This window comes from Monodon monoceros, unplaced genomic scaffold, assembly GCF_005190385.1.
Source record: "Monodon monoceros isolate NGI ecotype Baffin Bay Population unplaced genomic scaffold, NGI_Narwhal_1 Super_Scaffold_5, whole genome shotgun sequence".
Lineage (NCBI taxonomy): Eukaryota > Metazoa > Chordata > Mammalia > Artiodactyla > Monodontidae > Monodon > Monodon monoceros.
The window spans coordinates 95,952,079-95,968,115 of NW_021703782.1; the positions used below are offsets into that span (position 1 = coordinate 95,952,079).

At 49.5% G+C, this 16,037-nt stretch overlaps 1 protein-coding gene across 2 annotated transcripts in view; it reads right to left on the bottom strand.

Annotated features, from left to right (window-relative positions):
• The window catches only part of ASTN2 (astrotactin 2), a 912,698-nt gene that overhangs the window by 240,852 nt on the left and 655,809 nt on the right, over positions 1-16,037 (bottom strand). For both annotated transcript variants that reach the window (XM_029202991.1, XM_029202990.1), the window contains exons 14-15: positions 4,871-4,995; positions 1,598-1,702 (exon numbers count right to left, since the gene is read on the bottom strand). In XM_029202991.1, the coding sequence (XP_029058824.1) occupies positions 1,598-1,702; positions 4,871-4,995 (230 nt within the window). The remainder of the gene's footprint in view (positions 1-1,597; positions 1,703-4,870; positions 4,996-16,037) is intronic.

Here is a 16,037-nt window from a genome sequence, read left to right on the forward strand (position 1 = left end):
AAATGCACTCCAATTTGCAAACATTTGATTTACAAGGGAGTTCTCGGGAGCATCATTATTGATTAATTAAAATAGATACACCTTTGTAGTTCTAACAGGAACTCGGCAGTGTTATTCACAAGCGCAGGTGTAAAGGTGTGGGTGGTGGTAAAAACAGAAACAGGGCTCAAAGAATGGGTCCTTGATTAGAACAACCCCTCCCCATCAACCTGTTAACCCATGCAGCTGGGTAATTAATGCAGCAGAGTTAATAATGAGATGGTTTCTGTTAAGTAGTAAATAACACCATGGAGATGCCCTGTGGCTCTTTATCCAGGCAGACAACACTGCCTTCAAATCCCTGCCCTGCTCCTGTTCCGCCACTTACTAGCTGTGTGACCTTGGGCAAGTTACTTAACCTCTCTGACCCTCAGTTTCCTTATCTGAAAAAAAAAAGTGATAAAGAATGCCTTCCCCTCGAGACTGATGTAAGCCCTAAGATATGAAACATTATAAAGCGCTTGGGTGATGTCAGCCATAATTACTATTTATACCTCCCCATACCCAGGCTAAAAGAGTTCCATGTTGCTCACGAACAAAGCAATATTGAAAGAGGAGAAAAGAGCTCGCCCACCATTTCAAGATACTTGGACAATAACCCAGTGGCAGTGTTATGAGTAAGAGTCAGGGTAGAAAACCCAAGGCCAGGCCCCATCTTTTCAGTTTTCATTTCCTTACTTTTCAGTTTTCATTTATCTTTTATTCCTTCATCAAAACGGAGCACCAGTAATGTGCAGGAATGTAAGGTACAGGAATAAATAAGACCCAAGCCCTACCCACAGTTCTCAGGTTAGTGGGGGAGACAGACAGGATTCTGATGTGAATCAAGCACTTGTTAGTGCTTTAACATAGGCAGTTGAGCACAGGGAGTTCCTTGAATTATTCCAAAGGGTATAGATAATGGGGGAGGCATCTCCGAGTAGTGTAGGATGTGCGAGGAGATCCAGGCGGAGGAAACAGCATGCGCAAAGTCACAGAGACAAGAAAGAAAATGTCCCATTTTGAGAACAACAAACCGTCCCCACCAGCTGAAGCACAGGGTTCATGTGGACAAAGTGTGAGCAGTGTGTGTGTGTGTGTGTGTGTGTTGGTGGGGGGAGGGGAGCAGGGACTGCATTACTGCTGAGTAGGAAATGGGCAGGAAAAGAAATCAGCCAGGAGAAACCAGAGGAGTCAGTGCCTGAAAGAACTCATACAATCCACGCGCCTGAAATACTTCGAGAATGTAAGTGTGACCTAGATTATCATTTGCCCCTCTCTCCTATTCATCCCCCACACCCTGCTCAGACACCCCTTCCTCCAGGAGCCTCTCTGACTCCCCAGAATGGACAGCGGCCCCATTACTGCATTGACCTGCTGCAGTGTGTGGACACCACTGTCCTGCCTGCTTGTCAATCTGCCCTCCCTGTGAGATTGTTGATGGCGGGGGGTGGGGTGGGGTGGGGTGGGTAGGTGGGTGGGGCGTGGCCTCATTCCCTCAGCATCTCCAGGGCCAGCATCCTTGGCGGACCTGAGATGAACCACGCCAAGTCCCCTGGCTGCGGGCGGCAGTCCTCACCTGCCGAGAGGGTGATGGTGCTGAGCTTCACGCGGTACAGGTTGCTGCGGACCCGCCATTGCTGCACCATGGGGTAACCCATGGCCTCATCATACCTGACGTCTCCTGGGGAGGGAAGAAGAAGCTCATGTGAGCCCAGCACTTAGAGGCCTCACCCTACAAGCCCACCCTGCAGCCCTGGGCTCTGGGTAACAGCCACCTCTTCTAAGTGGACAGAGGCTCGGCCCTAGAGTGAGGGCTCTCTCTGGGGTTGGCAGTTTTATCTGGACTCCACCTCCAGGCCTCTTCCTTCCTGGCCTCTGACCTCAGCCCCAACCCCGCCTTTTCTCTCTGCTCTACAGCTCACATGGCCCCCTTTACCCTACAAGCAAGAATGGGTTTACGGTTCCACTAACTCTGGTGGCGATTTGCCATGGGGTGCTAGATACACGGTGCCTCAGTTTCCCCATCTGATACCATGGCTACCTGGGCTGATCTTATTTCACAAGCGTATTGTGAGACTCAAATAAATTAATAGCGGTGGAAGTCCTTTGGTAATCTTGAAATGTCCTACGTGTGGACTGGGGGCCAGAGAACCACAGCCCATTCATCACGTACGGCCTAGGACTACTTTTGCACGATGACAGCAGAGTTGAGCAGTTGTGACAGAGACCACGTGCAAAGCCTAACACATTTACTATCTGACGATTTATGTTTGTTCACCCTCTACAGACTGTTTCCTAACATGGAAACATAAGATGTCCTTTGGTATCTCATAAAATACCTGTGCGTACACATAAAAGGTTACCATTTCAAACAAGACCAAGAAACACTGGCTAACCAAAGTTAAAAAAGATTAAAAAAAAAAAAGCTGTATAATTTCTCAGCACCTTGAATAAATTAATGCATTTTAAAGGTACATGACAATAGTGCACAACATTTTGCAAACATTTTTGACCAAGGAGCCCCGTTTTTAGGTTTCACTGGAACTCATGTTCCATAGAATGCATTGTGTGAAACACAAGTGTAGACAAAACATACACAAAGAAAAAAAAAAAACACAACAAAATGTTAGCAAGTGGTTAACTTAGTGTGGTGGATGTGTGAAAGATCCTTGTTTTCTGATTTATATTCATCTCCATTTTCTAAATTTTGTACTCTAAGCGCTGCAGACTCTCTTTTTTATAATCAGGAAAAAATACGTGAAAAAGAAATGCTAGTCACGTCAGCAGTTACTGTTATTGTTGTGTATCCTCTGCAAATGGCAGGCACATTTTCTGTCCTTTTCCCTTGTCCCCTGGTGAGGAGGCACTTAAAGAGACATTTGATACCAAGATGCAAATGAGAATCTCACTGGAACAAATGATTTCTTCCTGGACATTACTGCAGTATTAAAGTTGTCCATTACTATCAACTTTTTTTCCCCCCTTAGCCTCACGAATAATATAATTTCTTAGAGGCTTTCTTTTCATTTTAAAGTAAAATATTCATGATCCCCAAAGATATGTCCACTGGAGGGAGGTTGTTTTGTTACAAATACGTCCTCTCTGTTTATCTGCTCTGCCTGTCCTTTCCTTCCTCTGCAGACACCGGGGAGAGAAGGAGAGAGGGTGGGAGAGGAGGAGAGGGCCGTGTTTTGAGTCAGGGCAAAGAAAACAGTCTGTACAGGAAGACTAGACACCAGCGCCCAGGCAGCCTCTGCCCCGTCTCTGATTGCTTGCCCTAATTCAGAGCAGGCTTGGAGGGGCCGTCCCCAACAGAGGGAGGCAGATATTCTGATGCAGACCACTGATGCACGTGGTGGAATGGTGTCCAAGAGGAAACAAAACAAAGCAAAACAACGCTGCTACCTGATTATCAAGAAATTTACCAAACCATCTTCCCTGCCCCTCACCCCATCCCTGGGCCACCCCCATAAGTCATCATCACTGCCTCCCTCGCTTTCCCCATCCCTGGTCCCTCCTGGATTCCAGCTTGAAATATAAGCCCCTTCAGTGAAATGTCAGCTTCTTGAGGTCGAGGCCATGGTCTGTATTATTCCCACTCCTGCAGAGACAAAACAGAGCCTGACATATAGTAGGCTCTCAATAAATACCTATTTACTGACTCACTCACTTCCTTGCATACTATTCCTGACCAAAAACCCATCCCCAGTCCTACTCAGTCTCTGACCCCCATCTTACCTGACTCTATCCTAGATCCCTACCAAAGGATTAGGGGTAAAATGAAGCCCCGGGATTGGGGGGGTATTTTTTCTGGTAAGTAAAAAAACCCAAAAAATAATAACTCTTAAAATGTAACAGTTCCTTTATGAGGACACCTCCAAGGATCCCCAAATCAAAACAAATAATCCTAGAGTTTGTACCACTAATGCAGAACCACAATGTACTGTATCACAAAAGCAGAGCCAGGGTCCTTACATCTTGGGAAAGTCCCCCAAAAGGGCAAGAGAGGAACTGGGAGAAGATGAGGTGGAACACATGGGCATCCCGCAGTGGCACAGAAAATACAAGCCTCAGGAGAGCCTGCAAAAGAGGGCTTCTCAGTAGGGGAGAGACGGAGCTTGGGGGTTGGGGGACGGACTGCAGAGTGGAGTGAAAAGGGCAGAAGACCTGGAGCCATGGCACCCGGTTCTAGTCCTGGCGGATTTACTGTGTGACCTTGATCGGTCCCTTCACCTCTCTGAGTCTAGATTCCTCACCTATAACACGAGAGGAATGATACCCACCCCCCCAGGATGGCCCAGTGCCCACATTCAAAAACAGCTTGTGTAGCTGAGATGCTGTCAACTGAGAGAGGCTCCTGGTTGGGGTGGGGATGGGGGAGGTCCACTTATTTTATTTTAAAACGACTTAAAAATGAACTGCATGATCTCACTTTTATGTGGAATCGAAAAACGTTGGACTCATAAAAGCAGAGAGTAGGATGGCTGGAGGCAGGAAAAATGAGGAGATGTTGGGTAAAGGGTACAGAGGTTCAGTTACGCCGGATGAGTGCGGTTTTGGGGTCTAGCGTGCAGCCCGGTGACTATAGTTAATAATACTGCACTGTGTACTTGAAGTTTGCTAAGAGAGTAAATCCGGCCTCGGCTCAGAGCTTGGAGTCTCAGGGAAGCCCCTAGCTCTGCACAGTCCATGAGTCCAAGAAATGGTAGGTAGGTCCCTTTCCCATCCCATCCCTCACGAACACAGAGGCTTGGCAGGGCCCATCCTGGACGTGCTGAGAGCTGAGATGGACTGGAGAGCAGGTGTGTGGTCAGGGAGGCTGGGGAGGGGTCCAGCATGTGTGTCTTACCGGTGAGCAGCTGGAGGTCTGGGAGGGGCTCGGAGAGGACCCCCCGGCACTGCTCCTCCACCGGCAGCGGGATCACCGACAGCCCGTCGGCCAGCTGAGGAAAGTCCTTGATGAAGTTGTTCTCCCTGTGGAGAGGAGCAGAGAGGCTGCCAGATGGAGGAAGTGGAGGCTGCAGGTGCTGCTGGGAAGGAGGGCAGGGAGCTCGTAGTCACAGAAGAGACTGACTCGTGAGCCGGTGAACGGCCTTGGTGGGATGCCTCTGGCTCCCTGAGTCCCAGCCCTGAGGCCATGGTGCTAAGGACGGGTTCCAGAATCCGGCAGGCTGGGGCTTCAGTCCTGGCCCACCACTTACTAGCTGCGTGATCTTGAGCAAGTTCCTGGTCCACTCAGAACCTCAGTTTCCTTTTCCATGAAAGTCAGATCTCAGGGTAGTTTTAAACACTTAATGGGAGAAAGCTGCCAACTTCCTAAGACACAGTCTGATATTCTATAAACTGTCTCTTTGGCTGCTAAATGTCCCTTTACGTAAGCGGTGACAACGGTGAGCCAGGATGCGAGGGAACTGAGGAGAGTGCGGAGTGCTTGAAGAAAGAGCGGGTGAGACTGAGCTGGAGAAAGGAAGGCTTGAAAGAATGGGTGTTGGAGTGCTAAAGTGGAAGGATCCTAAGAGATCCTTTGGATCAAACTCCTCCTTTTAGAGATGGGGAAACTGAGGCCGGGAGAAGGGGAGCAAATTTCTCACAGACAACCAACGGGTTAGACTCAAAACCAGATCTCCCCACTCCTAGGCTAGTGCTCTTTCTTGCCCTAAATTCTTCAGGTACCTCTGTCGCTTCTCTGCAGGGCCACTCCAGGAAACAGAAGACAAGCCTCGGGGTGCCCTCGGGGCACTGAACCCTGAACAAAGGTAGTCTTAAGGTGTGGGGGATGAGGTGATAGTGCATTGCAGGGAGACAGGCTTCAACCTTCCAGACAACAGACCTGCCTGAAAATGGAACAGCCTGCCACTGCGAGGTGGTAGCTTGCTGTAGCTGGGAGTATGCAAGTAGGAAACTTGATAGCCACTTGGCATGGACGGTATCCAGGGCATTTCTGTATTCAGATCTGACTTTTGAGGTCCCTTCTTATTCAGAAATCCTCAGAGTTAGAGACACTAACTACAATCTGGAGAGGAGGAGGGGGAATTGAAGAACAAAGGGAAGGGGAGGTTTATCGCTTCATTTTGCCACCTGGAATGGGCAACCTTGAAATGAAAATCAGAAAGAGGCAAACAAAAATCTGTGATGCCAAAGCAATGCCTTTGAAGCCTGGATCTCGGGCAGTTCCAAGGCAGCCAAGCAAGCATTGTGACCTGGGTCACCTTCCTTTCTCTACTGCACGTCCCCATGCACTCCACCCCAGGCACCTTCAAAGCTCACCCTCTAGTCATTCATTTAGTGAACACCTTCTCGGTGTCCGAGCCCTGAGCAGGTCAGAATCCAGGGGAGGACCCACTGTCTCCATCTTCAACATCACCAGCATCTCCGTCATCATCAGTGTCATCTTTGACAATCACTGATTGAATCCTTAATTGGCTAGGATCCCGCTGAGCACTCTGCCTCCATTTAATCATTTAATCTTCACAGTGACCCACAAGACAGTTATCATTATCTTCATTTTACACGAAAGGAAAAATGAGGTTCAGAGTTAAGAGGTGGTAAATTTGGGATTGGAACCTGGTCTCTCTGACTGCACATCTGGTGAGGTAAGCGGCCGGGCCTTGGACTGTCTGCTGGGCATGCATGAGCACGACGCTGAGTTTCTAGGCCCACACTTGTACCGTGAAGCATGCTACTGTGTGCATCATGGCTGTGCCTGTGTTTGTCTGCAGAGCCGTACTTGCTTATGTCTACACGTGTGCCTGTTGTCGTGGGTTCCACCTAGGTGTTTGTGGCTGGCCTTTGATTTGTCTGCAAACTTGGACATGTGGGTCAGCCGTGTGAATAGAAAAAGAAAACCTGCCAGGGGTCATGGAAGTGCCCCCAAGTAGCATGTAACACCCACCAGGGCCTAAGGAACTAAGTTTCTTCCTGTCCCCCTCATGAGGTGGCCTCTTGTGATACAGACCTTCCCTTAGACATACAATGAGGTGGAGACTGTCCCCCTGCCCTAGTCATTCAACTAACATGCGCTGAGCACACACTCGGGGTGGAGCCCTGAGCTACGTACTCAGGATCCAGAGATAGACTGGCTTCTCCCTTTGTCCTTTAGATCTTCCCAGCTGGGTGGGGGAGACAATGGATCAGCCATACAGAACAGTCAGTAGGGCCAGCTATCAGGGATCTGGATGGGCTGGAGGCTTTTGGCTAAAGGTCCCTTCCCCACGAGACCCAAGCACTTGTTTTATGAATAGGAGAGGGCAAGACTGAGATGGCTCTGAAGATTGAGTTCCTGATCTGCCCACACAGCATCCTAGCTGTGAAACCTGGAGCAAACCACTCAAACCTCAGTTTTCTCATCTGTAAAATGGGGATCCTAAGCGCTCTTCAGCCTGCCTTAGTGAAATCACAATAACAATGATGGCAAAAACTGTTGAGTACCTCCTATGCACCAGGCGATGTTCCAAGTACTTCACATTAGTTCTCACCCAACCATATGAATTAGGTGCCCTTAAGACCCCTAGTTGGGAGGTGGAAAAGCAGAAGCACAAAGCAGTTATGTAACTACTTAAAACCGCACAGCCGGGAAGCGGGAGATCTCAGGTGGTCTGGCCCCAAAGCCCACACTCCACATCACTGCACAGGTGCGGGGCACTGAAGACGCTGCCTGTGACAGTCACAGGCTGTCAAAGCTGGAAGAGCCGTAACACCCCTGGGTGCACTGAGCCCAGACAGGCTGCAGCCTAAAGAAGGAGTCTGTTACTCATTGTAATTTGACCGCATACGAGGGGCTCTGCTCTCCAGGTGACTTCACGACCCTCACTCCAATGTTGTGAGATGAGTGCGATTACACCCCCTCTTGACTGATGGGGAAATGGAGGCTCTGAGACGTGAACGGACCTCCCTGGACTTACACACCAAGTGCATTTGGGAAGAGGGATCTGAAGGCAAGCTCGTCACTTTTCACTTTACCACCCAGGGTCACGACTTCACATCTCTGGCTATGCGTTTATAATCGCAGAGGAGGGGGACAGGGACATCCTCGCCAGCCCCACGTTCCTCTCCTCTAATCCTTCTGCCTTCTATTTAAGCTGGGCTTGACTCTGGGCAAATCTGACCTCAATCTGACCTCAGGAGGGCAGGGGGCCAGCGCACACTCCCCTTCTCGGAGGAAGGTTTTCGCAGGACGCAGCGAGGGTCTCAAGGAAGAGCGTGAGAAGGTGGGAGACCATGGAAGGGTGGGAGTTCACAGGCCAGTGCGGAGAGCGGGGAGGGAGGGAGGCAGGGGTGGAGCAGGGAATGACAAGACAGCTGCAGCAAAGACCAAGGACCAATGATGGCCCCTCAGGACTGGGCCCCTTCGCGGCTGCCTGGGCGATGGCCACAAGTCCTGCATGGCCTCTGCCAGCAGAGGGCGTCCAGGGCCTTTGCATTAGTCAGCTCTCCCGGGAGGCAAAACAGGATGAGAAGAGCAGAGCTGGGAAGGTGCCACTGGGCCGAGAACCTCAGGCAGAACCCAGACAGCAACTTCAGAATCCACCCACCTGGGGGAGGTGATGGGGGGGGATGGCAGGGTGCTGGCTGAAACTCAGTTGGCTCGAAAACAAATCCAGATTCTCAGAGCTCGTGTGTACGTGGGTGTGCGTGTAGTATAAACTACCAGGCAACTAACGAATCCTAATAAGAGGCAGATAGGAAGAAGAGTAAGTAATATTTGTTTATTGATCCTATTTGTCGATCATCAGCTATGTCCTAGGTAGCGTGTCAAGATACATGTGAATGTGTATGTCATTTTCACCACGTGAGAATTCTATAACTACTATTATTATTCCCATTTTACAGATGAAGACATGGATCCTCAGAGAGGTTAAGGAACTTGTCCAACTGAGGTCCACAGTTAGGAAGTGGTAATGGGGCTCCTAGCTGAGAACCTGGTACTCAGTAAGCACACATTCACTGGATCAATCCAGAGCCCGTGCTCCTGATCACCAGGATAACCTGAGACCAGGCCAGGGAGGGGTGTGCTTCCGAGCCCAGGGATATCACTGTACGTGCATATCTGTGTGTGTGCGGGTCTGCATAAGTTGTGTCTCTAACGGCGACAGGGCTACTGTTTCTTTGGACAAACATCTCCCCCCGCAAATATCCATGAAAACAGTTCAATCTCAATTGACATTATATGGAAACAATTCATAAGATTTTTAAAGTAGCAGATCCTGGGTTCCGGGGACTCAGGAGAACTCTGGGAGTGGGAGGTCTCTTTCATTCCACAAATGTGTTTTGGGGTCTCCCATGCACGCTAGGGGAACGGCAGTGGGAATTCAGAGGAGGTGCCCCTGGTGGAGAACGCAGGCACTGTGTGAAGGTCTCAAGGCCTCCACCATCTAGCCCCTGCCTACTCCTTCTGCCTTGTTTCATGAACCACTGCCCCTGCCCGTGGTCCAGCTGCACTGATTGGCCGTAAGTTCCTCTGATGGGGCATACTCACTTCCTACAAAGGCTCGGCTTAGGATTTGCCCTCTCTCTGGAAAGCTCTTGGCCCCCAGCCCCCTGCAGCAGGCCAACTCCTACTTGTCACTCAGACCACACATTATTCCTCTGCCCTTCAGAAACCTTCCCAAGGTCAGTTCTCCTGTTACACCCTCTCATAGCATCTTGCTCTTTTCTTCTAGGAAGAGCTTCATAGTTCCTAACCCAGATGTGCTCTTCGGGACCTTGATGGATATCTACTCTCCCACTAGACTGTGAGCTCCACGGGGGCCAAGACGATGCCTGTCCCATTTGCTGCCGCCTTTCCCAGGGCCGAGCCCAGTGTCAACTGCATACAAAGTAGGTGCTCAATGAACGTTTGTTGCGGAAGCAAAGGAAGGAAACCCAGAGACAAAAGTAATGTGTGTATGACCTACGTGGAGTCCTTTCTGATGTTTTGTTACAGGGTACCCAAATGCTTTAGTTTCCAAGGGATGTTGGGGATTTTAGTCTAAAATGCCAGCCTTTCCATAAGAAGCTTCAAAACCCTACTTTTTCTTCCTCTAACTTCCTAATATGCAGAAACCCTGGCTCCCATGGAGCTCAGATAGGGGCCAGGGCCACAGAGCTAGCGGGCACCAGATGGGAAAAAGTGATCTCACTCAGCAGAGGCTGGCCGGAACTCCCACTCTTGGTGAGCACGTGAACACACGTGTGCATTCACATCGGGGAGGTGCAGGGGATGGGGTGGGGGGTGAGGAAGGCTAGGATGAAACAGGAGGACCAGTCGAAAAACCACCCCTTCCAAGAAACCATGTCAGTTTTCCCCACTTGGAATAAATCTTTCTTGTCACTTCTCTCTCACGCCTCTTGTTTGTGAGCAAATTCCAGCAGTTACCTTGGGATCTGGTGGTGGAAAGGGCATGGGCTCAGAAATCATACAGATATGGATCCAGATTCTGGCTGTGTGACCTTGGAGAGGTCACTTACACTTTATTCAGCCTTCCTAATGTCATCTGTAAAATGGGAGTAATGAGTTGAACTTCAAGGGTTGAGGAAGAGGATCCATATAGAGTTAGCTTTTTTTTTTTCTGGCCACACCACACGGCTTGCAGGATCTTAGTTCCCCGACCAGGGACTGAACACGGGCCCTCAGCAGTGAAGTGCGGAGTCGCAACCGCTGGACCACCAGGGAACTGCCCCCTAGTTATCCTTAGTGCTAGTTCCTTTTCCTAAACCCCATACCAGATCCTGGATTCCTTTGAGAGCCCAGCCCGGGGCCTCCTACAGCACAAGCCCCCCAAGAATCTGTTCAGTTGTGTACAGAGTAGGGGCAGGCTTCTTCACCTCCCATGCCCCCTGCATATGACCTCCAAGCGACACAAACCTATAGGGAGCCTTTCCCCGGAGCAAGTCCGTTGCGTAGCTTCCCTGTCATCAGCCATGCTGGCAGGAACTTGTCGACAAGCGAGGGAAGCTGGGCTCCTTGGCCATCCTGGCTCCCCCGACCCTTCCCAAGGTTCTCCCTCCCGCCTGTCCCCATTCAAGAATACGTGTGAGTGTTTTGGATACACTAATACACAGCCACCAGCATGCAAGAGCCGATCACCCCTCAGTTCTGGGGAAATTAGCGTTTAAATTGAGGTATTTCCGAGAAGTAAATCATCCCGGAGCCAGTCAGCACTGTCCACAGCCTTTCCTCAGTCAAGGGAAGACTATAGGAGTCTTGGCCTGCGCGTTGTCGAGTCCGCAGGGAGGGGGCCGCTCTCCCTGGCTCTCCCTAGGCTGCCCGCAGCCTCCTGAGAGGGTGCCATGAAAAAAGCCCAATACCAATGAGGACACCTCCCCTGGCTTGAACCATGACCCACCCTTCGCCTCCAGCTAAACTAAGCCTTTCTGCCAAGTGAGAGGCAACTTTGACTGAGATGTGGTTTCCTCTGTGATCAAGGAGTTGGGTCCCTGCCCTCATCTTGACTCTGTCAGTGCCTTTCTGGGTGGTTTTGGCAAGCCACTCCCTACCTCTGGAACCGGGAGGGGTGGGCGGCTGGTACAAAATCTTTGTTTCTCTGAAGCCCAGACTGAGATGCACTGGGCTAGATTTTGTAGCCATGCTGTAGGTGCTGGACTCATAGGGTCTAGTGGTGAGTAACCACGCCCGCCCCAAGCCCTGCCCTTCTTGGGTACAGTTAGAAACTCTGTTTCTAACTGTTCTCGTGTGATTTGCTTCTTAATTAGGAGTCTTCATGCAAGTCTTTTTGTTCAAGCACCCTGAATTTAGTCACTCTTTCATTCAACCTTTCATTTCATTCATTCAACAAATTTTCACTACTGTGTCCCAGGCATTGGGAAAACAATGATAAGATAGACATTCCTCATTCTCAAGGTGCTCACAGCCTAGCGTAAGACACATATTATAAATTGTGTGAAAATGTGTGCAAGGTGGATGATGGTGCTGAAAATGTTAAAATGAAGACTTTTTCATTCCCTATGAGTCATATTGGTCTAAATCAAAGGCATTTGTCCTTAGATAGAAGAGCACATACCTTCTAGAAGAGAAAGGGAGCCATCACTCAGCTTTGGGCTAGATCTCAAAGCTGACTTTGTAGTGACTTGAGCTACACAATAGTTTTGAAAGCCAACCTGTGCTGGGAGTGAAGGTCCCTTATATATCAAAGGCAGGCCTGGCCAACCCAGATCATAATATCTTATTTTAATGGACAGTTGGTACAGGCTATGACCTCAGGGGAGTTCCCACAGGACAGAAAAAGGAAGGTGAAAACGCTTTTTTTCTGCCACTAGTTCTGGGAGGAATTGCCCAGAAGACCAAGAGGCCAAGAGTTCAGGCTTGAGAGTCACCAACCCTCTTTCTGGGCTTCTTGGAAGTCAACATCCCCTCCCTACTCACCCCAGCCTTGAGGGCGGTACCAACAAATGTTTAAATACCAACAAGGGTTTGGGGAAAATCCAAGGAGGATGGGGGTGAGCAGGAACGACGGGCTTTGCTCCCCTAGATCAGGGTATAATCTGGGGGGGGTTGTGAGCCCCTTTCTCTGAAAAGCTAACAGAAGGTCCCATGAGAGGTATCAGTAGGTGAGCAAGAGGCCAGCAGAAGTTGGCCCCCCACGTCCTGCCCCTGCAGGGTAGAGAGAATAAAGATGACAAGACTTCTTGGCAGAAGCCTCCTGTTCCCAAGGAAGTGGGGATGGGGAAGGAGGCCTGAGATTAGAACAAGGGTCCCATAGAGGGTGGGGACTTTGTGACTGTGGACTTGGCAGTGGACTCCAATATGTAGCCCCTCTCAAAAGAAATGCCCAAGACCATCCATATCACAATGGAAGCCAGTGCAAGGGCTGAGAGCCTAGCTCACACAGGAAATCACATAGTGAACGCCAGCAAGGATCCAGTAGACCACATTCTTCCCAGCCCCCATCTGCACCCTGAGGCCAAGCAGAGGTCGGGGAGACTGCCTGGTAAGGGAAAGACAGGGTTGGCTGTTGAGGAGTTCAACTTTGAACAGACTAAACAGTTACCCTAAAGAGTATGTTCTGTATCCTTAACTGGCAAGTTGAACTACTTTTTTTGCTATCAGTGGAATGAAAACTTGAGGGAAATATTATATCGGCTGTAGAAAATTAAGAAGACTACAGTGTTTTGCATAACTGAGTTGCAGTGAAAAAAATGTTTGAACCCTTAACTATTTAAAGACGCGGTTATAGGTTAATGTGGTAGTTTAAGATTCATAGAGGAGGTTCAGAGACCCAGGGAGGGGCACTTAACACAGACTGGGGAGGTCAGGAAGGCTCCCTGGAGGAGGTGAGTCTTGACCGATTGGGAGGGGTTATCCAGGGAGAGAGTGAGGAAGGGAGGCGGGGGTGAGGTCCAGGCAGAAGTAATAGCATGTGCCAAGTCCAAAGGTGTGTGTGTGTGTGTGTGTGTGTGTGTGTGTGTGTGCGCGTGTGTGTGTGTCTGCTAAATGATGCTAAGGAATGTGCGCTTTATTCTGAGGGCAAGGAGACCCATTATAGGTTTTAAGCAAGACAGTGATGCCATCTGATTGGAGCTTTAGAAAGAAGGCCTGGATACAGGGTGGAGGATGGGCTGGGAAAGGAACAAGGCTGGGGTGAGGGAGACCAGGTACGAGGTTTTGCAGCAACCCAGCCAAGACATCATGGAGTAGCTGGATGGCAGAATATAGGTGAGAGGCACAGGTTTGAGCGAGACTCAGGAGGTAGAACCTGTTGGTCTCCATCATAACTGCGTGTGGCGGGGAGTAGAAGAAGAGTCCTGGGATAAGTTGGGTAGTGCTGCCAGGGATGGCTGTTCGCTGCATGTCTGTCTCCATCCCAGGCCCTGTAGGTCTCGGTTGTAGGGATCTATTCGGCTGATTCCCCTCGGATTCCAGGATCTGGTACAGACACAGCACATAACAGCTGTCTCTTCTGGTTTAAGCCATCATCCCCTCTCCCAGGGCCTATGGCAACAGCCTGTTAACTGCGCTCTCTGCATCCGGCCTTGCCCCTCAGACCTGTTCACCATCCTGCGGCCAGAGTGATTTTCTAGAAGGACAGTCCTAACTCAAAGATATCACTGGCTCCGTGTATCGGTGTTCTGTTGCTGCCATAACAAACCACTGCAACCTTAATGCCTTAGAATGACATAAACTTCTTATCTTAGAGCTCTGTAAGCCAGAGGTCTGACATGGGTTTCTGGGCTAAAGCCAAGGTGTCAGCCGGGTTGCACACCGCCTGGCGGCTCTAGATGAGAATCCATCTCCTTGCCTTTTTCAGCTTTCTGAGGCTGCCCACATTCCTTGGCTCCGTCTTCAAAGCTAGCCAAGACAAGTCAAATCCTTCTGGAATCACACGGCTCTGAGCTCCTCTCTCGCCTCCCTCTTCCACTTTAAGGACGTTTGGGATTACACTGGGCCCACCTGGATAATCCAGGATAATCTCTTTGTTTCAAGATCAACTATGGGCAACCTCATTTGTACCTGCATCTTTAATCTCCCTTTTCCATGTAAGATAATTTATTCCACGGATTAAAATGTGGACATATTGGGGACCGTTATTCTGCCTACCACACTCCAGTTTTGTGGGGTTTTCTTCCAGAATTATGTCAATGGCTCTCCCTTCATTTGCGGGTTCGATGCCCCTTCCCTGAGTTCACACACCACCCTATCCTAACATTTTCACACTGGACTTGTGGTCCTGGTCACTCGCTGTCTCTTTCACTGGACCAAGGGCACTGTAGGACAAGGACCATGTCTGTCTTATTCACTTCTATGCATCCAGCCCTGACACAGTGGCTGAAGCACACTAGGGGCTTAATAAGTGCTTATTCAGTGAATGAACGAGTGCCTCCTAGCTGAATGGAAATGACGGGGTGCGGGGTGCGAACAATGCATTCAGCTGTGGGACTGCAATCTCCCTCCTGTGAGGCCTGCATCATTGCCTCACTCATCGCTGCCTCCCTACCCATCTTGCCCCTTCTTCCCTAGATAGCTAGGATCAAAACAGCAGGATCATTTGTAAAGCTAATAACTATTGATTGCTTACAATGTGCTAGACATCATTCTAAGGGCTTTGCACATATCTCATTTCATACTCACAACAATCCTGAAAGGTAAGAACCCTTATTCTAATTTTTATTTTTATTTTTTTTTGAAGGAGAGAACAGAGGTACAAAGAGGTTAATTAAGTTCACAGAGCTAGTAAGCTGGACGTTGAACAGTCTAACTCTGTGTTCTTAAAAAACTATGCAAAAATATGCTAGGGATGTTTTGGTTTCCCCCTAAATGAAATGCTGAAAAATGAAGGTTGAGTCACTGAAAACACAAGTGCTGGTTGAATGTCCCAGAGGGATCCCCACATTAATAACAGTAACTACCCTTTATTGAATGCATACCATGTGTTAGATGCTCTGGAGGATTTGTTTCTAACCTGCTCACTACAGACTGAACGTTTGTGTTCCCTCCAAATTCATACGTTGACACTTAACCCCCAATGTGATGGTATTTGAAGGTGGGGCCTTTAGGAGGTACTTAGGTCATGAGGGTGGATCCCTGATGACTGAGATGAGCACCCTTATAAGAGAGGCGCCAGAGAGCTACTTGTCCCTTCTGCCACGTGAGGACATGGGGAGAAAGTGCCATCTATGAGCCAGGAAGTGAGATTCCACCAGATACTGAATCTGTCAGTGCCTTGATCTTGGACTACCCAGACTCCAGAATGGTGAGAAATAAATGCTTGCTGTTTTAGGCCACCCGGTCTACAGTATTTTGCTATAGCAGCCTGAACAAACTCAAACACTTCTCAACAACTTTGCAAAGTAGGCATTATTACCTCGATGATGAACGTGAGAAAACTGGGGTGCAGCGAGGTGAGGTCATTTTCCTAGGGTCACATACAATTGAATCAGGGCTGTCAGCTCCACCCCTCTACCCGCCTCTCCGACCATGCTCACACCTGTCTTTCTCTCTCCTGCCCTACCCTCATTCATACACAGGTGTGTACTCACACACACACACACACACACACACACACACACACACACACACACAC